This window comes from Nerophis lumbriciformis, linkage group LG06 (genome assembly GCF_033978685.3).
Source record: "Nerophis lumbriciformis linkage group LG06, RoL_Nlum_v2.1, whole genome shotgun sequence".
Classification (NCBI taxonomy): Eukaryota; Metazoa; Chordata; class Actinopteri; order Syngnathiformes; family Syngnathidae; genus Nerophis; species Nerophis lumbriciformis.
In genome coordinates this window covers 28,718,451-28,742,302 of record NC_084553.2, presented here as the reverse complement: position 1 = coordinate 28,742,302, position 23,852 = coordinate 28,718,451, and the positions used below count along the sequence as shown (strand labels likewise).

Below are 23,852 nucleotides of genomic sequence, written 5' to 3'. Positions count from 1 at the left end.
ATTCATATACTAATGCAGACGGGATTGCGTGGATATGCAACATTAAAAGTGTCACTTTCCTTGCAGCAGTCCATACTTTTAATTGTCAAGTTTTTTTTTCTCACATAAGCAAGTATATTTTGTCTATAATAGCAAAACAAACAGTGTGTATTGTCGTATTCCATGCGCTTATTAGTCAGATATGAGACAAAAGCTGCTGGGTGTATGTCATATATAATAGATGTGTGCTGTCTTGTTAAGCCCAGCAGGATGTATGTGGCTGTGTCTCAGTGGAGGGAGGCTCTGAGGCTGGCTGTACCTGGTAATTAAAAAGAGTTTGCGGCAAAAGCCAAACATCAGGAGAGATGAGCTATGAACAAAAGAGCTGTGACAGTTCCGGGTTATGGGATTTTTTTTGCACGTGTCCTTTTTTTTTTAGTTGTTGCCCAATGAAAAATCAATACTTTTTTTCAGGTTATACATATTCAGACTGTCCATCGTGCTTCCGCTCTGAATGGGAGTGTGGAGCGAGGGTGGGGGGGTGGTTGGGGGGGGTGACTGTGCAGGAGAGTGGCTTGTTCGCCTGTCATAACTGTACCATCGCATTTTCCAAGCCACTGGTGAATATTTCAGAGTTGATGTGATTGCCCTTCATGACAACCGTGATGCTTTTTTTTCTTTTTTCTTTGCCAGACACCCCTTCAGCCCCCCCCCCCCCCCCCCAATTCTGTTAGCTTCTATTGAATAGCTGCAAATAGGTAAAGGCACTGTAGTGTGAAGCGGGGGGGTGCAATAATAAAAGGAGGGTGAGTTAAGAGGACGCAGAAACATGCACGGGAGGGGTGGCACGGAGGCAGAGTGACCCTTTGTGCAGGACATTGTCCCTCAGGCGGAGTAGATGGAAGAGCAGTGGCCAGTGATGCTTTTGCACCCATGGAGGCTTTTATCCCGTCTTAAAGCAGGCAAAAGTACAGCCTGCATCCCCCATTGTGGACATAATATTTGTTAGCGGACCTTCAAGGAAGTCACCGCCTTGTGTGTGTGTGTGTGTGTGTGTGTGTGTGTGTGTGCTGGGGCAGAAGAGTGAGCAGTCTCTGAATGTGCACTCCATGTACAGCCACATTAACCTAGATCCTTCTCTCCTCCATCACTCAACACAAAGAGAAGAGAACTCGAGCGCCACTCACTTTTTTTTTTTTTTTGTAACGTATCTAAACATGCCATTACGGCGAACTATTTTTAATTAGCGTTATTTCCCACAAGAGACGCCACTTTAGGGGGGGAAATATCTAATTCATCTTGCACGGATAACACAAGCTCTTCATTAGCAGAAGTGTTGCAAATAAATGAGTGGCAATGGGGAAGGCAGACTCTCCACAAACACAGCCGAGTGACTTCAATGCCGTTATTTTCTGCGTTTCATTTGAAAAAGTGAGTCAGACAGACAAGGGGCGTTGAAGATGAGTGTCGGGTGCAAGACCTGTGGGGCTCGTGCGTGATGAGCACTGGAGGAGTGCTGCTTGGGGGATCGGCGTGAGCTATGGCTGCTGTTTGTGATTAACTTGCCCTTTTAAGTTGTTTTAGTTATTAGCTGCCCTAACCCTGGCACCCCTCCTCCATCTTATGAGGCTCCTCCCTCCCTCCCTGCGCGACTTGCCCTCAGCCCCATGGAGACACAAAGTATTCATTCACATTTAGATCCTGAGGTCACAGCAGGGCCAGCAACAAGAGCGCGAGAGAGCAAGGCCTGCCTGCATGCGCCGCCAACCTCCCCCCCCCTCCTCCTCAATAGACAGGTCAGGAATCTAACACGTAACATTGACCAGCAGCACTGAGGTAGCGTCTTTCCTTTCTGTGAAAATGTGTGGGAGAGACTGAGTGATGAGTATTGGGGAGGGGTGGGCTTTATCCACCCATATGTCTGTTTTTTTTCTCTTCTTTTTACTTACTGGTGTTGCATTCCTGGTTCCAGTCAATATGGACATACATATTGGGACACCTGCAGGTGGGAGGTGTTGGAGGGCATCTGTGGGAATGTGTGTCCATTCATACAGAGGAACATTTGTGAGGTCAGAGGAGGATGGGAATTGATCGGAATTTCCGGATTCCATTTTCGATTCCTCTTAACGATTCGGTTCTTCATAGATTCTCTTTTGGGGGGAAAAAATAAATAAAAACAGGTCGATTAGCCTCTCTTTGTTCCGTTGAGAAGTTGAGAACTGTGAGTGTACAAACCCAACTGTGAGGTCTTAAGATGCCCACAGCCAATGACTCCCACATGGGATGCAATTAAGGGGTATACCCAGAAATAAATAATTTGTTTTGAAAATTACCATATAATATTAATAATAATAATAAATTATTGTTCTGTAGAAATGATCAAAATGCAACATATTTTTTTCTGTGGTAATTACACAAGAATGTCCAGTAACATTTTTGTACAGTAATAGAAATTACCTTACAAAGTACCTTTCTTATAACCTGACTCTCGCCAGATCCTTGTAGTTCGCTGAGCTCCACACAAGGATCTGGGACTTCTCAATAAGAGATGCATTTCAGAAGGCGGGGCCTTGTAAAAAAAAAATCATTGTATGTGATTGGATAAACCACTTGTCCGTTATCTTGAATGACGTGCTACTTCAACCACTCACATCCAAATCAACCCGTGACGCTGATGAGAGCGACGCTGGGAAATCCAAAACAGAACAGCCGACCTATTGGATAACGACAGAGCGAAAAGTTAGAGAAGTTTTACTGAAACAACGCAGCAATGTTAGTAGACGATCAATGTCGCAAAACAGTTGCAATAGCAGAATCAATGTCAGCACACGACGCCTCGCTGCGTGCCGCCATTGTTGTTTGAATCAAACAGTCGCTTCGCCGCTACGTCACTTCTATGAAATCCCGCCCGGCGATCCTGATTGGTTCATTATTTTTTGCTATCTTGAAGGAGTTTGCATTGCCCTCGATCCCAGATCCTTGTGTGGAGCTCAGGGAACTACAAGGATCTGGCGAGAGTCAGGTTACTTTTCTTATGTCAGCCATTGCCAAATACAAGCAAGTCAAGACTAATGAAACACTGCATTGTGCAGTTCTACAGTCATCAACTATAGAAATTAAAGGGGCTGTTTGCAACTTGCTCACAGTAAAAATGTTCAAACCAAAAGATGTAGCAAGAACACCACTGACAAGCTTATGTTATCATTAATGAATTTAGCATTATTTTTAAATATCTTTATTTTTCACATTTACTAATCATATTGAATAAGAATAGCTCATCAGTCCGAGGAATTTGTCTGGCATTCAAGCTTGTCACTCATCACTGTGTCGTCCACACATAAACGCTGGCATTAGTTAGGTGCACATACACAAAAGCAGTCCCTAAAAAGCTATTCATTTGCAGTCATGATGATACAATGATAGCCAATGTTAGCTGTGCAAAAGGATATCATTAGCTAACAACACACAAAGCTAATGTGTGAGTGTTACATACGGGCGTAGTTTATCATTACGCGCTAGAAGCCGGAAGAGGGCAGGATATAATGCTTACAACATCTTGTTAGGTCCTCGAGGCTTCCACCTAAAGGTTGCAAACAGACCCTTTAATAATCATTTTGCAGAAAATGAGGCATATGTGCTTTTTCAGGAAGGATCTTTCTGGCCGTATAATGTCTCTTGTAAAGAACACCTCTCAGATGGGGTTAAAATGTGCTCTCTCTAATCCAGTCAGGGTACCCGTGTGGTGTTAAAAAGTCTTTAATCCAATAATTTCTATTTAAGACCTTAAAATGTATTTAGACCACTTTAAATGTTTCACTCCTTGTTTTTATTGCAGCCATTTGTTAAAATCTAGAAAGTTCATTTTATTTCTTGTAGATGCACACTCGACACCCCATCTTGACAGAATATTGAGTCTTTGCTCAGTACTTTGTTGATGCACTTGTGGCAGCAATTACAGCCCCAAGTTGTTTTGAGTACAATGCCACCAACTTGGCACATTTATCTTTGGGCAGTTTCCCGCATTCCTCTTTGCAGCACCTCTCAACCTCCATTAGATTGGATGAAAAGTGTTGGTTTTCATCCAGGATGTCTCTGTTCATTCTTGCATTCATCTTAGTCTAGTCAGGGAGGTGACCAAGGACTCGTTAGTCACTCTGTCAGAGCTACAGCATTCCTCTGTGGAGAGAGGAGAACCTTCCTAAAGGACAACCATCTCTGCAGCAAACCACCAGTAAAGCCTGTATGACAGAGTGGCCAGACGGAAGCCATTTCATAGTAAAAAGTTTGCCAAGATGCACATGAAAGACAAAAATCTCTGGTCTGATGAGACAAATATTGAACTATTTGGCGTGAATGTGAGGCATCATGTTTGGAACAAGCCAAGCACGGCTCATCACCAGGCCAATACCATCCCTACAGTGAGGCATGGTGGTGGCAGCATCATGCTGTGGGAATGGTTTTCAGTGGCAGGACCTGGGAGTCTAGTCAGGATAGAGGGAAAGATAAATGCAGCAATGTACAAAGACATTCTGGATGAAAACCAATGCTTCCCATTCAACGTGATGGAGCTTGAGTGGTGCTGTAAAGAGGTGCCCAAAGATAGGTGTGCCAAGCTTGTGGCGTCTTATTCAAAAAGACTTGAGGCTGTAATTGCTGCCAAAGATGCATCAATAAAGTATTGAGCAACCGGTCTGAATACGTATGTATGTGATTTTTGAGTTTGTTTGTTTTTTAAATACATTTGCAAACTTTTCTACATTTCAATTTTTTCTATCAAGACTGGATGCTGAGTGGACAATAATGAGAAAAAAAAGAACTTTTTAGATTTTAGCAAATGGCTGAAATGAAACAAAGATTGAAAAATGTAAATGGGTCTGAATATTTTCCGTACCCACAGTATAACCATTCATCCATCCATTTTCTACCGCTTATTCCCTTTGGGGTCGCGGGGGGCGCTGGAGCCTATCTCAGCTACAATCGGGCGGAAGGCGGGGTACACCCTGGACAAGTCGCCACCTCATCGCAGGGCCAACACAGATAGACAGACAACATTCACACTCACATTCACACATAACCAGTACAGTATTTATTCAAAACGAAATGCATACATTTCTGTTTCGATATGAAGCACACTGCATCTTCTGCAAGAAAACTTTGAAATATTGGGCACAAAGTCATTGAAATTGTATGGCACATCAGAAAAATGTCACGATGTCTGCCAATGTGTATTTCAGAGTTCCAAACACATATTAGTTAGTCAATGGAGATGATTCTGGTGTTTTTACTTAGGTTAAGCATGTTGTTTTCCAACGTGAAAGCGCTATGAAATCATATACTGTACTTATTGTTCATTCTGGGCCTGCAATTTTCATTCATGTCATTGTACTTTGTCATTATGAATGTAAAATGGTCTTGAATTTCATTCATTATGGTCTTAAAAAGTCTTAAATTTGACATGTTGACACTGCCAGTAAGACATAATGCAAATTAATGTAATGCATGCAAAGATATTCATTACATGTATACAGTTACAAATAGTAGCTTTTTATAAGTAGGCGCTAAGGTGATAGGCAGTGTTAGTTAGTTAGTTAGTTAGTTAGTTAGTTAGTTAGTCAGTTAGTCAGGTATAGTTAGTAGTAGTAGTTATAGTTAGTAGTAGTAGTTATAGTTAGTTAGTTATTTAGTTACTTGACGTATTAACAACAGTTAAGATGCTTCCATTGCAGCCGCTGCTGCTGGGTTCAGTCTGGGATTGAAAATGCAAAAATTCTATAAAGTTGTTGTGGGCAAATATTTCTGCATATTGGTAATATTTCCTCTCTTTGATGAAATATCAACTTTGCAAATGTTTCGTTTTGAAAAAAAATCCCAGAAATGGAGACACTGGGAACCGGTTTCGATTCCCATTCCTAGTCACGGGTCTCTGATGCTGGATCTAAGAAAGCGTCCTGCTGCCTCTTTATCTCAGTTCTAGTTCATTTTAGAAGTGTTTGATGGCCGTTAAGGTCAGGGCTCTCGAGTTCTTCCACACCAAACGTATCCAAATATGCCTTTATTGACCTCAGTTTGTGCACTGGGAAAAGAAAAAGGCTTACACCAACTTGTTCTTACATGGTACTGCTCACCATATCTTGATACAAATATGAAGATTGAAAGGGAGTCCATACTGACCACTGATTGATTAATTTATGGAGTGTGAGCTGTGTCCCAATACATTTGACACAACTGAGACTTCCAGCATTACACAGCACAATGGACAGTACAGAAAAAGATACATGTTGGGATTTAACCTGCTCAGTGGCCTAGTGGTTAGAGTGTCCGCCCTGAGATCGGTAGAGTCATACCAAAGACTATTAAAAAAAATGGGACCCATTACCTCCCTGCTTGGCACTCAGCATCAAGGGTTGGAATTGGAGGTTAAATCATCAAAAATGATTCCCGGGCGTGGCCACCACTGCTGCTCACTGCTCCCCTCACCTCCCAGGGGGTGTAACAAGGGGGTGGGTCAAATGCAGAGGGTAATTTCACCACACCCAGTGTGTGTGACAATCATTGGTACTTTAACTTTAATTTGAGCAGGTTCAGTAGACTATAGAAGTATGTGTTTCTGTTGTGGTGTAGGGTAGAGGCACCTTGAAGAGGGGAGTGGGCTTATGATAACGTTGAAGGGTGTTGGGGTGGCGGCCATATTGCATATGAGGTGAGGACAATGCATGAAAAATGTCAGCACGGCTCCTGTGTCTCATTGTCCCATGGCGCCCCTCCTGCCACTTCCATTTCACACCCTCTAGTCCAGAGTCAGGGCCACTTTGATACATGAAAAGGGGTACAAGGCATGATGGACTTAAAAGAAAGAAGGAATCTGTTAAGTGCAAAATCTAAATGTTTTCATCTCACAGTGCAGAGCTGAAGGGAGAAAAAATAAGGAACCTTTTGAACACCTTGCAGTGCAGTTGGGTGACATCTGGTTAAAGTGATGGAAGCTGCAATGATCATAATGAGTCTAATGAGAGTTTAGACAGAGTGGTGGGCAGCTCCTCTGAGCCAGGAAGGACAGATATAGGAAGTGTGTTTAACTACTAGATTGTCCATGCTGTGTTTTCAGGACGCAGGTAGGGCTGGAATCCTCTGCTCTTTAAAGAAAGTCAGTCGCCATCACGGCGGTGTAATCTGCCGAGGCCGAGCGCATAGAGGGAGGAGCCTGACCTAGTGAAAGATATCTAGACTGACTATTATTACTTGCTGCTCTTCTTCTCAACAGTCTGGGAAGGAATACTGGAAAGTGCAGTGGTTACCATCAATTATTTATTAGGGACGTTTGTGCTTGTCAGTCTGATTAGCGCCGGTGTAATCACTGCTCCTGCCGGAGAGAGGGAGGTGGGTGCAGGGGGGTGTCCAAGGCTGTTGCCGCTCATCATGAAGGTAATATTGTTTTTCCCCTCTCATCGTCACTGGACGTCTATTGCATAGCATCTGCTTTTGTCATCTCCATGCATTTCTTCAGGGATTTTTTTCCCCTCCTAAACCTACCCCCTCTCTCTCTTTCTGTTGCTCCCCCTCCCCACTACACCTCATTAGTCTGTGTGAGCTCTCCTGGCTTGTAAAGAGTGACACCTATGGGTCTGATTAAGCCCCTGCACTCACATGGCTGGGATGTCTGGATGGGATGTGTGTGTGTGTGTGTGTGTGTGTGTGTGAGTGTGTGTGTGTGTGTGTGTGTGTGTGTGTGTGTGTGTGTGTGTGTGTGTGTGTGTGTGTGTGTGTGTGTGTGTGTGTGTGTGTGTGTGTGTGTGTGCAGGAGGTGCCAAAGCCCGTGGACTGTCCCCATTGAGTGAGTGGCAGAGCAAATATGATCCTCATCTGCTTTGAACAAATTAGTGTAATATGTGTGTCAGCTATGGGCTTATTCAGTGTGCATGATTAGCGTAATGGAAGTACTTCATATCATTGTATCAGGATGGTTAATGACGACAATTAATTAGATGGCAACCTCCAGGCTATTGGTCTTTGCAAATCCCAAATTTGGGTTACAAATGGCGTTGCTCTGAGAGTTGCTCTCTGACTTTATGGATGTGTTTCTTTGCTCAGGGGCCACTTTATGACCTTTTATTAATTTGTGTCTGTCGTTATCAATTGTTTTGGAGATGAGGCAACTGCAAATGTGTACACTTCTGTAATTAAATGAACATATTTTCAAAAGTAATGGACATCATTAACCATTAATGTGTTTATTATTGTTATAGTTTGAGTTTATTTCGAACATGCATACAGTTGAATTGAATTGAAGTATTTATTTCAAACCTGCACAGTACAACAACACACTTTTTTTTTTTTTTTTTACATTTTGGCAGAGACATTTATGCAAGGCTTGAAAAGGGGTTGGATGAAGCAGATGCTTATAATATCCCAACCCCTCTCACTCATTCCACATTTAACATAAACAATATAATACAAGAACAATACTATACAAACAAAAACAAGAAATGCTCCTGTACACTAACAATACAATAGTACCACTGTTACTATGAGACAAGACAAGACGAGACAAAACACACACATACACACACAGACACACAAACACACACAGGCCCAAACACTCTCTGACCATACACCTCTCTCCCATGGCTCTGTGCTGAGGGCATCACTCTCTTTCCTCCTCGTACTTCTTCAGTACTTCTTTTTTAAACAGTCTTTTGAATTGAATCATGTTAGAACACATTTTTAACTCGTCCCCTAAGTTGTTCCACAGAGTGACTCCACGCACTGAAATGCACATTGATTTTAAAGTTGTTCTAAATTTAGGCAAATATAATTTGTTGTTTCCTCTTAGACTGTAACTATGGTGAGCATCTCTATCCTGGAATAGGTTCTGTATATTGGATGGTAGAGAGTTTTTGGATGCCCTAAACATAATTTGAGCAGTTTTAAAGTTGATCACATTGTGCAGTTTAAGTTGCTTTAACTCCATGAATAGTGGATTTCCATCATGATACGTCACAATTTACAGTTTCTGCATGTTTTCAACATTTTCGAAGAAAAATAGGAAGAAGCAGAGCTTATTTAATCCTACTCTTTTTCCATTACATAGCAATTACTAACACACTTATTCCTTTCCTGTTCTCAATTGTAACGCAATGTATTCCATAATAACACTTTAAAAAAAATAAAAATGAATAAACAAGAAAAGTGAGTTGCAATTCACATAGTGAGATAAATAAAATTATCTCATTTTCAGTAAGTTCAATAATGGTGGTAATATTGCAGGACTTACTGCATCATACTAAGAGCTGTTTATTTTATTTTGCCGCTCATATTCATGTGAGTTAACCAGGGTGTTGATGCAACACCACCTACAACGGCAAACAAATTGCTTACTTACGTAAAAACTTAGCATACCGCAATTTATGATTACTGGTAATTTCGTGTTGCAAGAGGTCATGCAGTCTGGGAGGCGTATAATGAAAGCAAAAATGCAAGATGTAAATATTTTAGTATATATGCAGGATGCCAGAGCAATCTAAAAGGAGGCTTTACACATTTGCAGCATTGAAACTGTGTGCAACCTGTATCATAATTTGGAGGTGGGGAGTTAGTCCCACTACAAGTGTTACATTGTTAAAAAAAAAAAAAAAATACCTGCCACATTCAAAATAGTGTTACCTGAGGGTTATTTTGTAATCAAAACACCTATGCAGCTGTGCGGTCTCCAAATTCTGCTAAATTCGTGGACATTGGCGAGGATGTGACATTTCTGACCTGCCTCAATGATTGGGGATGCGCTACAATGGATCATTTAATTGGTTGCTTTGGAAACGTCAAAAACAAAGACTTTTCTAGCATTATCTTATAATTGTTCCACCTTTAACAAAATGACATAATTGTGTCATAAAACCCAGGTTTTTGTGAATTCACAAAAGGGTCATATGCATCAACCAGCAAATCCCCACACAACGTCCGCCCTTTATAATGCATGCACGTAATGTTGCACCACTGACGGGATAAAACAGCGAGCACGGTAGATAATGTAACATCATAAAAGTGTTTTTTCTGTGGTTAGTCATGTGGCAAGCCAAGGCTGGCCATGTGATGGCTGCGGGGCTGAATACTTGAACAGGATATTTCAGTATGGCTACATTGTCAATATGTCAATAGCTCATAGTGTCGGGACCTGAGGATGAAAGCATTTTCTAAATAGCATTTAAGTACATTTGCAGAGAATTAGCTGACTTGTGTAATAACTGATAAGGCCTATTGACCACATGGCCTAGTTTATTGTTGTCGGATCAATGTTGTTGCATGCAAGGCCTCGCTACTTTTAAGCAAACTTTACAGGCATAGGGGATGTTCCGGCGGCACTAGAGGGAAATAAACATGATGGATGGTCTTTTTATTATCTGTTTTCGCTATCTTCTCCTCTGTGTGTTACTTACAAACGTCATTATTGGCAATCCATTGTTTGGACTTCGACGCTCCAAAATGGTCTGATATATCGAGCGGATGCTTTTAAGGTGGTTACAGGGGATTTCTGCCTTTGACTTGGAATACAAATAAAGTGAGGTGTGCCTATGAAAGTTTTAAATATTTATGTTTTTTTTAAGCAATAGTCTGGTTAGGCTGGAGTATGCGTAGCTTGTATTGCCTTAGAGACTGTAGCAACGGACACAATGTATGGTTTTGCAGGACATAAATAGACAAAACACATGCTAAAACACAATTAAGTTTAACCAATTTTTTTTTTTTTTCCGATATATTCCCAATTGAGTCAGAAGAGTGACAGCAGGCGGCAGATTGCATCCTCTTTGTTTGCCGGCCTTGTAACTGTGTGTCAGCAAATGTAATTGTTGGGAGCTCCTATAGAAAAAAATCGCTGCCGTCCCTTTAAGTGCTTCCACCAATTCTGATGGCTTGGTGATTTACATTTCCCGTCCTCCCTCCCCCTTCAGGAGAGCTGAGTGAGGATGTGGAGGCTGCTAGTGAGACCACCACAGACCAGGAGGACCAAACCAAAGACAGAGAAAGTGGGGGGGAGAAGGAGCTCACCAAAGGGACAGGTAAGGCCAATATTTATAAAACACACACATTTGGGGAGCACTGAGAGCAGGAAATATGGAGGGAAGGATGGGGGGCGAGGGCTCCTGTATAGTGCTGCACATAGGGCCTTTTGTCTAACTGAAGCATTTTTTGACAACATAGTGAGAGCACTTGCAATCACAGGTCGGTCTTTTGGTTCAGTTTCCAGCTGGACTATAAGTGCTAGTTATGGCAGGTGTGTGTTTGGCTCCGCCCCTCCTTTTGAAATACACAGGGACACAGACTACTTGTACACCTCCATCAGGATGGTTTGAATCTTTTGCACTCCTTGTTGTACTATAGTTGGTGACACTTGCAAAGGGGGCTGGCTTTAGAGAAAGGGGTGGAGCTTACAGACTGTTAGGGCTTCAGAAATTCCTTCCAAATTGTTATGTACCGGGGGGAGTAGACGGCACAGACAACAAGGGCGTAGTATAGTTCTATGTTTTATTATATATATATATATATATATAAAATAACAAACCATAATATAAATAAAATAGGGAAATGGAGTGTGACTAAATCCAAGAGTGTGTATGGTGCTGTTGTGTGTTACCGGGAGTGTTGAGCGAGAGGCGGAAGTCTCAGAGGGTAAAGGCATGCACGAATGTCCGTGAGACAGGCAGGTAGTCGGGGGTATAGCGAGGCGTCAAAAGTTCCGTGTCCAGGCGGTAGGTTGAGATCGAAGGGGCAGCAAGAAAACCAGAGGGGAAACACAGGGGAGACGAGACGCATAGTTCGTCACGGGGGAACGAAGGGGTAGCTGCAAGGAACGACAAAGGAAGAACACAAGACCAATCAAAACGACGGGGGATGTAAAGAAACACTGAGAGAGAAATGCATAGAGCTTTGTTAGTTGGCTTACTGTACTCGAACAGAAGACTATGTTCTGGCCCGGAACGCAGGTCTGCACTGGCTTAAGAAGCCCAGGGAGCTCATCAGCCACAGGTGTGCAGATTGCAGATTGATTGCAGCTGCCTGCTGCAGCCGGAGTGGCGCGGGCAGGTGGGCTCTTGGAGGCGCAATCAGCCGAGCGCACAGATGAGTGCGCATTGGCATGCACCTGTGCCATGACACAAATTGTAATTCAATTTTTTTTTAGTTTGGATCAATAATATTCGGGGCAGTTCAAGACAAATTTTACCAGGGAGGGCAGAGTGTTTAACCACAATAATACATTACAACAAATTATACTTGAAAATCGTACAGACAATTGAACAGTTTTGTCCACACTTGACCCTGCATCTCTTATACTGCTTTTTCTAGTTTCTAAAGGCAGGCGTTGAAACAAAAATGGCATCTAGGGCATTGTGGGCCTGATCTACTATAAGCTTGCGCGTATTAAAAGACATGAAAACTTGATAGGGCATGCAAAGCTGATCTACTAAGCTTGTGCGCAGAGGATTGCATCTCTTTAATTAACAAAATAGAGAGCGCAATCCATTTAGCGTGAGTGTCTTAATGTATATGCAGAATATGTGCTGATTATCAGCACACCCACAATAGTACAATAGTAGAAAGAGGATATGCAAAAATCATTATTTAGCACTCGCAATGCAATTTATCAAGACTGAAACTGTTCTGCGCCAGCTGTTTTGCGTCTTTATTTATCACATTTGAAATCTAAGTGCAACCTGGCACAGTTACGCACAAATAGCTAAAAGGAGGTAGCGGGGGTGTATATTGTAGCGTCCCGGAAGAGTTAGTGCTGCAAAGGGTTCTGGGTATTTGTTCTGTTGTGTTAATGTTGTGTTACTGTGCGGATGTTCTCCCAAAATGTGTTTGTCATTCTTGTTTGGTGTGAATTCACAGAGTGGCGTATATTTCTAACAATGTTAAAGTTGCTTATACGGCCACTCTCAGTGTAAACTGTATCGCTGTTGATGAAGTATGCGTTGCGTTTACGTGTGTGTGCGTACATAAGCCGCTCATATCTTGTGACTGGGCAAGCAGGGATGAAAAGCGGACGTGACGTCAGCTCGTAGAGGACGTTAAAAGCAGTGCCTGTAAGGCACGCCCCAAAGACTGTGGAATACGAGAAATAATTACTGATGAACACCTTCGTTCGCTAATGAGGGTTGCTTCAGCTCAAAGCCTGAGCCCCGACATTAATGAACTAGCATCCAAGAAAAGATGGCAGGTATCTGGCTTGGGCACATCAGATTAGATCAGTGTGTTGCAAACTGAGCCGTTTAAAGTCCTGAATGGTTGGTTTATTCATTATTTTATTTTCAAATTTATTAGCCTGTGGAAAAAGTTAATGTTGATATTTACCTCAGAAGGCTGCAAATAGAAAAGAGGCATTACATTTTTATTTAAATTGTATTTGATATGCCATTGATATTTTTTAATTATTATTATTATTTTTTTAAAGTCGATTTTGCATGTCACTATAAAGTTATATAAGCCTTGCTTGTTCAATATTTAATGCAAAACTTGTGTGATCCCTATTAAAAGGTTAATTTGTTCAACCTTGGCCCGCGGCTTTGTTCAGTTTTAAATTTTGGTCCACTCTGTATTTGAGTTTCACACCCCTGATCTAGATCATTGTAGACCCACCATCACAAAGCCGCAGCGCCTCCCGGAGTGCACCTTAGGCATGCTAAAAGTAGGCTCTGTTCTCTATATTTGTGTGCGGCATGTCATGAACATGACAAAACGCCACAGGTTGGACCTTATGTTGCCATAAATGTGAGTGAAATGAGTGTTTCCATGGTAACAGTCAGTACACATGCAAATACATAATTTAACCCAGTCCTTCTCAAATAGTGCAATGCTAGGGCAGGGGGGCGCGTGTGACCTCTGGGAACATGCTTTTTTTTGCCGTACCAGAATAAGATGACGCGTATGTAGGACTAGGCTTCACTCTAACCCCGGTGGGAGACGAGGAAAGACCGGTGTGTTGTTTCCTTTAATGTTAATAGGCTTACAATGTTATGCAGAGGTCTAGTTAACTTAAATTTTATAGACAAATGAAACTACTTATTTTCAAGATGGAGACCGTGTGTGTGTGTGGGGGGGATAATATTTTCTTCTACCTATGGGGGGGCGTAACAGAAAATATTTGAGAAGCACTGATTCAACCCTTGAGTCTGCCTTGTATAAAAAAACATTTGTTTTGCTTTTTTTTTAATCTTTGACAAATCAGTTGAATTTAAAGATATGAAGGCGAAAATTTTTGCGGATGATGTGGTCCTAATGGCTTCATCTGGCCAGGATCTTCAGCTCTCACTGGATCGGTTCGCAGCTGAGTGTGAAGCGACTGGGATGAGAATCAGCACCTCCAAGTCCGAGTCCATGGTTCTCGCCCGGAAAAGGGTGGAGTGCCATCTCCGGGTTGGGGAGGAGATCTTGCCCCAAGTGGAGGAGTTCAAGTACCTCGGAGTCTTGTTCACGAGTGAGGGAAGAGTAGATCGTGAGATCGACAGGCGGATCGGTGCGGCGTCTTCAGTAATGCGGACGCTGTATCGATCCATTGTGGTGAAGAAGGAGCTGAGCCGGAAGGCAAAGCTCTCAATTTACCGTTCAATCTACATTCCCATCCTCACCTATGGTCATGAGCTGTGGGTTATGACCGAAAGGACAAGATCATGGGTACAAGCGGCCGAAAATGAGTTTCCTCCGCCGGGTGGCGGGGCTCTCCCTTAGAGATAGGGTGAGAAGCTCTGCCATCAGGGAGGGACTCAAAGTAAAGCCGCTGCTCCTCTATATCGAGAGGAGCCAGATGGGGTGGTTCGGACATCTGGTCAGGATGCCACCCGAATGCCTCCCTCGGGAGGTGTTTAGGGCACGTCCGACCGGTAGGAGCCCACGGAGAAGACCCAGGACACGTTGGGAAGACTATGTCTCCCGGCTGGCCTGGGAACGCCTCGGGATCCCCCGGGAAGAGCTGGACGAAGTGGCTGGGGAGAAGGAAGTCTGGGCTTCCCTGCTTAGGCTGCTGCCCCCACGACCCGACCTCGGATAAGCGGAAGAAGATGGATGGATGGAAGGCTAAAATTTGGCCATAGTTTAGAATTATTATTTTTTTAATGACACCATGACACTTTTTACAAAGTTATTCCGAACAGGAGGTAACCGTTCACTATACACGTTCCTTATTTGCTCATTTTGGTCGCCCTTGACTTGCATAGTAACACATTTTTCTAACACACTGAAAACGTTATAATGCCTGAGATGGAGCCTATCCCAGCTGCACTCGGGTGGAAGGCAGGGTATACAAGTCGCCAGGGCCAACACAGATAGACAGACAACATTCACACTCACATTCATACAATAGGGACAATTTAGTGTTGCCAATCAACCTATCCCCATGTGCATGTCTTTCGAGGTGAGAAGAAGACGGTGTACACAGAGACAACAAATATTGGGAAAATATTGCATATTTTTTATGTTTTTCCCATTGTTTAGTTTTGTTTGTTTTTTACAAAAAATGGAAAAAAAACATTCATCCATTTTCCACCGCTTGTCGCTCTCGCGGTCGCGGGGGGTGCTGGAGCCTATCTCAGCTGCACTCGGGCGGAAGGCGGGGTACACCCTGGACAAGTCGCCACCTCATCATTTACAATGAATTGATTAATGTGGACACCTACTTAAACAAGTTGAAAAACTTATTGGGGTGTTACCATTTAGTGGTCAATTGTACAGAATATGTACTGTACTGTGCAATCTACTAATAAAAGTTTCAATCAATCAAAAATTGCAGGGCCAACACAGATAGACAGATATAAAAGACATAAACAAAAACACAAAAACAAGAACAAAACATAAAATCTGTTTAAAAAAAAAAGATCTGAAGCTGCTGAAAGGTTTGACTGTCATGGCATTTTCCCGGCAGGTCATGTTTTGTTTTCTGTTTGTTGTTGTTCTCCTAGGTTTTGTGTTTAGATCTGCTCTAGCGCTCCTTGCTGTCCTTTGTTTACGTTGCTGTTTCAAGGAGAGTTTGAGCTCACAGACCTGTTTCCATTTTAAGATTAGTGTCACCTTTGTTTATACCTGTTTCGCCATTCAGTTTGCGTGTGTGCCATTCAGTTTCGCCAGTTCAATGTTCGCTACAGGCGATAGGTATGTCCGTGTCAAGCTACGTAAAGATAGTATTCCCTTGTATGCTTTTTGGTTTAGGTCATTGTTACCTATACCAAGTAAACTTCAAGCTTTTGTATTTTTGCCTTTGTCATTGAATTAAAGCATCATTCTTAAAGCTTCATTCTTACCTGCAAGCTGCTTCCTGCTGTCCTTTGCATCCCGGGAGACAAGGCAGTCGCAAAAATGCGCCCACAACATAAAATTGAAGCCTTTAAAAAAGCCTTTTTCAAAAAGTCATTTGTGACTGACTTAAAACACTTTTTTGAGTGTGTCCGTTTTTTGGCTAAGGAGGGATATGAAAGTTTTTAGGGAAAAGAACTGTCATTGTTCCAAAAATAACAAAGCATCAAAACCAGTGTTGTTGTGAATTATTGACCTATTAAAGGCTGTAATTACCTCATCTAAAGTATTCCATTTTGCAACTCCATCCATCCATCTATTTTCTTGTCCCTCTTAGGGTCGCAGGAGTGCTAGAGCCTATCCAAGCTGCATTTAAACTCGTTTTTGGAAATATTGCATGTTGAGTGCTCATCCATCCATCCATCCATTTTCTACCGCTTATTCCCTTTGGGGTCGCGGGGGCGTGGAGCCTATCTCAGCTACAATCGGGCGGAAGGCGGGGTACACCCTGGACAAGTCGCCACCTCATCGCAGTGCATGTTGAGTGTTTTTCTCAAATTAAAAAATGTTGGGTTTTTTTCTACAAAAAGAACATAAAACATAAAAAAAACATTACAAATAAATTAACTGTATCTATGGATAGGTCTGAAACTGTTGAAGAATTTAAAGTGTTGAAAGTTTAAAAAATAATAATATTTGACTTACTTATAACACTTTTTGAGGGCGTCCGTTTTTTCGTCACTTAGCTTTACGTTTTATGCTGTTTTTTAAATTAAGTAGACTCGTCTGCGCCACTTTTGCATTTGTCATCAATTGTACACACAGTCGCCAGGATCTTCAGCTCTCACTGGATCGGTTCGCAGCCGAGTGTGAAGCGACTGGAATGAGAATCAGCACCTCCAAGTTCGAGTCCATGGTTCTCGCCCGGAAAAGGGTGGAGTGCCATCTCCGGGTTGGGGAGGAGATCTTGCCCCAAGTGGAGGAGTACCTCGGAGTCTTGTTCACGAGTGAGGGAAGAGTGGATCGTGAGATCGACAGGCGGATCGGTGCGGCGTCTTCAGTAATGCGGACGCTGTATCGATCCGTTGTGGTGAAGAAGGAGCTGAGCCGGAAGGCAAAGCTCTCAATTTACCGGTCGATCTACGTTCCCATCCTCACCTATGGTCATGAGCTTTGGGTTATGACCGAAAGGACAAGATCACGGGTACAAGCGGCCGAAATGAGTTTCCTCCGCCGGGTGGCGGGGCTCTCCCTTAGAGATAGGGTGAGAAGCTCTGCCATCCGGGGGGAGCTCAAAGTAAAGCCGCTGCTCCTCCACATCGAGAGGAGCCAGATGAGGTGGTTCGGGCATCTGGTCAGGATGCCACCCGAACGCCTCCCTAAGGAGGTGTTTAGGGCACGTCCGACCGGTAGGAGGCCGTGGGGAAGACCCAGGACACGTTGGGAAGACTATGTCTCCCGGCTGGCCTGGGAACGCCTCGGGGTCCCACAGGAAGAGGTGGACGAAGTGGCTGGGGAGAGGGAATTCTGTGCTTCCCTGCTTAGGCTGCTGCCCCCGCGATCCGACCTCAGATAAGCGGAAGAAGATGGATGGATGGATGGATGTACACACAGTCGAAGTAGATCACCCAAAAAAAAACACTCTAATAGTAAACACTCTTTTATAGTTTGCACACGCTATTTAGCACGTGTGTTTTGGATCTTAGTAGATCTGGCCCTTGTTGTGCTAAAATGTCAACATGCATAGCAAATGTTTAGCACGTGTGTTTTGGATCTTAGTAGATCTGGCCCTTGTTGTGCTAAAATGTCAACATGCATAGCAAAATGTATAGTCCATCATACTCAAGCCAGGGAAGAAGAGTATATCAGTTTGGCCTAAAGGTCCGTCTTCTGTCTTCCATCAATGTGGTTGGAAATATATGCACCTTGGGCTGTACTGGAACATGTTTCTTGGACTCGCTGATACTGTATTTGTAGAAAGATGCACAGTAAACAAGTCTTTCCATATGCTTCGACTTCCTCCCACCTCCAAAGACATGCACCTGGGGATAGGCTGATGGGCAACACTAAACTGGCCCTAGTGTGTGAATGTGAGTGTGAATGTTGTCTGTCTATCTGTGTTGGCCCTGTGATGAGGTGGCCACTTGTGCGGGGTGTACCCTGCTGAGTGCTGCTGGGATAGGCTCCAGCCCTCCCTGAGAGGGACAAGCGGTAGAAAATGGATGGATGGATGTACAAAACAGATGTACTTCAAAATTATTCATCCTCCTCTCCCTCTGTAATTTCCCTCTCTAAAAATGCCCTCTCTCTCAAATGTTCACTGACTTCTCAGTGCTATCTTCTTCATTTGTTTTCCTCACGTTTGTGTCTACTGGGGCAAAAAAGTACTATGTCACTCCATTGTCTCACGATAACTATTAAATAAAAAAAAAATAAAAAAGTTGGCTTAGATATGATTAAGTTCCCAGCATATTGATACCACATACAGTATTTACAAACTTGCTGTCATTGTCAGTGTAAGGAACAACAACACGCTTATGTGCAAGAACAAGTCACTTACATGATGAAAGCGTTTTGCTTTAACAGGAGAAATGGTATTTCCTCTCTCGAAGACTTGGTGAGCTCACCGAACAGCTCTGGTCTACCCGTGCATAATGGTGCTACGTATTAGTTCTGCTTTTGGTGCTCATTGGTCAGCACGGGGGGCAGGGGGGCTTGGGCCGCTGTCCATGGCACGTGCCTCCGTGTAGAAAACCTTTGTATTACCTTTATTTAGTGATGGCGTTAGTGATGTCATTATCCTATTGAGCCGAATGTATGACCACCATTCTATTTTATGTTTTTTGGAAAAATATCTAAACCTATTTAAAGATTAAACCTAGTGTTGTAACGATACCAATATTTTGGTACCGGTACCGGAAGTAAAATTATTTCGGTACTTTTCTAAATAAAGGGAACCACAAAAAATGGCATTATTGGCATTATTTTAACAAAAAATCTTAGAGTACTTTAAACATATAATTCTTATTGCAGTTAAGTCCTTAAATAAAATAGTGAACATACTAGACAACTTGTCTTTTAGTAGTAAGTAAGCAAACAAAGGCTCCTAATTAGTCTGCTGACGTATGCAGTAACATCCACCCATCCATTTTTTACCGCTTGGCCCTTTTGGGGTCATATTGTGTCATTTATCATTCTATTATTTTGTCAACATTATTAAGGACAAGTTACATGTTATGTCTACACTTTTGTTAAAATTTAATAATCACTTATTCTTCTGTTGTTTGATACTTTACATTAGTTTTGGATGATACCACACATTTGGGTATCCGATACCAAGTAGTTACAGGATCATACATTGATCATATTCAAAGTCCTCATGTGTCCAGGGACATATTTCCTGAGTTTATAAACATAATATACATTTAAAAAAAACGAAAGAAGATGCGATGCCAAAAAATATCGACATAATCATAGTATTATCGACTAGATACGTGCCTGTACTTGGTATCATTACAGTGGATGTTAGGTGTAGATCCACCCATGGTGTTTGTTTACATTTTGATGCCGGTGAGCTACGGTGTGTAGTGAAACATGTTTAGCTATTCCTCGTCCTGCAGGAATGATACTTGTAAGAAACTTACTTTATTTGTCGCCATAGAGACCAGGATTAGTAATTTAGAAGAAGGTAAAACACTGCCGACGGCGGTTGGACGTTCGCTGCTAGCTAGCTAGCCATGTCTTAAAGCACCTCTTACTTAAGGCGTTTCAGTGTTATAATTTCACCTTTATCGTTAGTTTTTAAGCCAAAATGCGTCCGTTCTCCCTTTTCTGTCTACACACTGTGTCTGTTTGTAGGTACTCCGTGATTGTGTACCGCCGAACATGCTCGTCTGCTCGTAAACCAGCAATGTCACGACGTGACTTTGACGCGGACACGGGGGGTACCAAAAATGATTCATTAGTATCGCGGTACTATACTAATACCAGTATACCGTACAACCCTAATTAAATTGAAAACTAAATTAATCATATTTTCAATATCAGTGAAAAAACAGGCACAGTACGTTACAATACAAAAATATATAATATAGCTTAGCTATATTATAGCTTAGATATAATATAGCTACGGCCCGCGGGCCACATCCACAATCTGGCCCACGGACATCCCAAATTATTTCTGATAACACTAAAGTTGAATCATTGCAAATGTGCTTCCATCTAGATCAGGGGTCGGCAACCTTTACCAGTCAAGAGCCATTTTGACCAGTTTCACAAATTAAAGAAAACAATGGGAGCCACAAAAATCTTTTGAAATTTAAAATGAAATAACACTGCATACAAAGTTTTTTTTCTTGCTTTGTGCTATGTATGAAAATTGAATGTTAGTGCGGCCCGCGGGTTTTATATGAATTGTCAACCCTCACGATTTCTCCGGCAGACTACGGATTTCAAGGCAACTGTTCTCTGGAACGTGCCGTGAATGGTACAATATTTGGCGCCCACAACGACCAGCGTGCCGGCCCAGCCACACGTTGTATGGGGCTTCTGCTTGCTCACGTAAGTGACAGCAAAGCATACTTGGTCAACAACCACACAGGTTACACTGACGGTGGCGGTATAAAAAACTTTAACACTCTTACTAATAATGCGCCACACTGTGAACCCACACCAAACAAGAATGACAAACACATTTCGGGAGAACATCTGCACCGTAACACAACATAAAAACAACAGAACAAATACCCAGAATCCCATGCAGCCCTAACTCTTCCGGGCTACATTATACACCCCCGCTACCAAACCCCGCCCACCTCAAACGACGCACTGAAATGTGTTTGTCATTCTTGTTTGGTTTTGGTTCAAAGTGTGGCGCATTATTAGTAAAAGTGTTAAAGTTGTTTTATATGGCCACCGTCAGTGTAACCTGTGTGGCTGTTGACCAAGTATGCCTTGCTGTCACTTACGTGTGCAAGCAGAAGATGCATAAAACAAGAGGCTGGGCTGGCACACTGATAATACAAATTGTAAAGGGTGCTAAATGCTGTACCATCATGGCAAGCCCTTATTATTATTGTATGGGTGAAAATCGGAGAATATTAATCCCGGGAGTTTTCTGCGAGAGGCACTGAAATCCGGAAGTGTCCCGGGAAAATCGGGGTGGTCGGCAAGTATGCAGCTGAGCCGCATCCGAGTGATCAAAGAGCCGCATGCGGCTCCGGAGCCTCGGGTTGCCGACCCCTGATCTAGACCATGGGTGTTAAACAGGCCCGCGAACAGGTTTAATCAGACCCGTGAGATGAGTTTGCTAAGTATATCATTTTTTACATTTTAAAAAATGCATAGCAATTTTTTCATGAAAGAAACTGCTGTTATAAAAAAAATCCACTGGATGTCGCAATAGCAATTTTTGGCAAACAAACGGGTAGATTGCACATGTGCAGTGTCTCTTTTCAGGATCCTTGTCTGTGAGTGACCCAGAACAACAGAAGAAGAAGAAGACAACGAACGGTGCCAGTGTCGTCAAAACAATGTTGTCACGGTCAAGAGTTCCCTACAATTTTTTAAATGTCCACAGACACCGAAAGTGACACATTTAATTGGTTCTCTCTCGAGCAGGCAAACGATGCTCCTCTTTTTATGTTGTTGTTGTTGTTCCGGGTCGCTCACAGACGAGGTTGCGGAAAAGAGACACTGCGCATGTGCAATCTATCATACCTTCACACTCACTCTCTTCCTTCCAATGATTGAAAAACAAAGTTATGTCCATCTCTAGCTATAAGCTAATGCTACGAGTAAGACCAGATCTCACGGCGTTCAATGTGACATTTGGTACGCCAACTAATAACGTGGATGCTTGTACCGGTAAGTCAAATTCAGCTTTTTTTAAATGTCAAAACACTCTTAATGGGGTCATATTATGTTTTTGTTCTACTTTTAAAACACTTCCTTATGGTCCACATAGCATGTGGTTCTTTGGTCAAAATTTTGCATAGATTATGTTTTACAGATTGTCTTGAAGGAAGATGCTCTCTGACTGTCTCTTCAGGATTGTGGGCGGTCTTATTTACTTGGCTCCACTTGGACAGTGTCTTCTCCCCGAGGCTACTGACAGATATACGTTTGAACTATACGCTACTTTGAATTGGCAACAGTGATACATGTGCATGTACAAGCCAGTCTGCCCCACAACAAGAAGATAGAGATAAAGAAGGATCTTATTGACTACAATGTCAGATTACAATGGCGGACTCGCCTATAGCACTTCGGGTACATTTCTGCCATATATGGAGATATCCAATGGGACAAACGTCACAATTGGGGCAAATTCCAAACGGCTTGTTTGGAGAAAGTAGGAGGGAAGGGCAAGATTATTTTATGAATATATTTGCCATCTTTGCAATGTTCAGGATTTATGCAGATCCCAAATACACAAAAATAGATACCAATAGGTAAGAAAAGTTGTTTTTGCATAATAGGTCGCCTTTAAGGTGAGAAACCACTGTATTTAGGACAGGAGTGGTGTGATAATGGTGACTCTGAACAAGATACGGGCAGCACGGTGTGTGTGCGTCACAATACGAAGGTCCTGGGTTCGATCCTGGGCGCGGGATCTTTCTGTGTGGAGTTTGCATGTTCTCCCCGTGACTGCGTGGGTTCCCTCCGGGTACTTCGGCTTCCTCCCACCCCGAAAGACATGCACCTGGGGATAGGTTGATTGGCAACACTAAATTGGCCCTAGTGTGTGAATGTGAGTGTGAATGTTGTCTGTCTATCTGTGTTGGCCCTGCGATGAGGTGGCGACCTGTCCAGAGTGTACCCCGCCTTCCACCCGTATGCAGCTGAGATAGGCTCCAGCACCCCCGCGACCCCGAAAGAGACAAGCGGCAGAAATTGGATGAATGGATGGATGAACAAGATACATAGATACTTCTCACTTGTCTAACTTCTCGGGGTTTGATTTACACTAGTTAGGTTAAGAGCTGAAAAATAATCCAGACCTTTTTTGCATGCCTTTGTTTTTTTGTTGAAAAATGCAGAAACAACTTCATCACAGTGTTTGAAGCCCAGTCTTTGTAAAAATGGCTTTGATATTCCAACTTTCTATTTTAAATGAGGCTGAGTTGTTTGTGCTCTTTGAAAGGGTGACATTCTTCTTTGATCGGAGAGATAATGATATGCATGCCTGACTGAATATGGCTAAAAGTATGTTTTAGCACATCAAAATAAAGCACTTTAAAAAGCATTAAAAAGAGGCAGCCGATTAATAATTCACTCATACCTGTGGTGCACGGGAAGATGACTCCTCGCATTAGGATTCTTCCTTTTTTGAAAGGCATGCAATTTGATGCAGACGCAGTGGCTTCCTTTCCTCCCCTCTGTCAGTCGCTAATCACCAAATAAGAGTGTTTCTGTGTTTTCACAAAGGAAATATGTGCTTGCATATGAAAAATTTACAGCTTCCCAGCAGCTTATTAGAATCGCTTAATTAAAAATAGCATGTGCATTAAGGGAACCGGGTCTGAGGTTGTGTTTGATGTCAGTGAAAAGGTGGGCGGGGAGCGTGTTGTCAGCAAAAGAGCAGGCAGCTTTAGTTT

At 42.7% G+C, this 23,852-nt stretch overlaps 1 protein-coding gene across 6 annotated transcripts in view; it reads left to right on the top strand.

The window, feature by feature from the left end:
- zfhx3b (zinc finger homeobox 3b) overlaps positions 1 to 23,852 on the top strand; it is a 435,085-nt gene that overhangs the window by 375,439 nt on the left and 35,794 nt on the right. For all 6 annotated transcript variants that reach the window (XM_061964037.1, XM_061964041.1, XM_061964035.1 and 3 more), the window contains one exon: positions 10,923 to 11,030. In XM_061964037.1, coding sequence (XP_061820021.1) covers positions 10,923 to 11,030 — 108 coding nt within the window. The remainder of the gene's footprint in view (positions 1 to 10,922; positions 11,031 to 23,852) is intronic.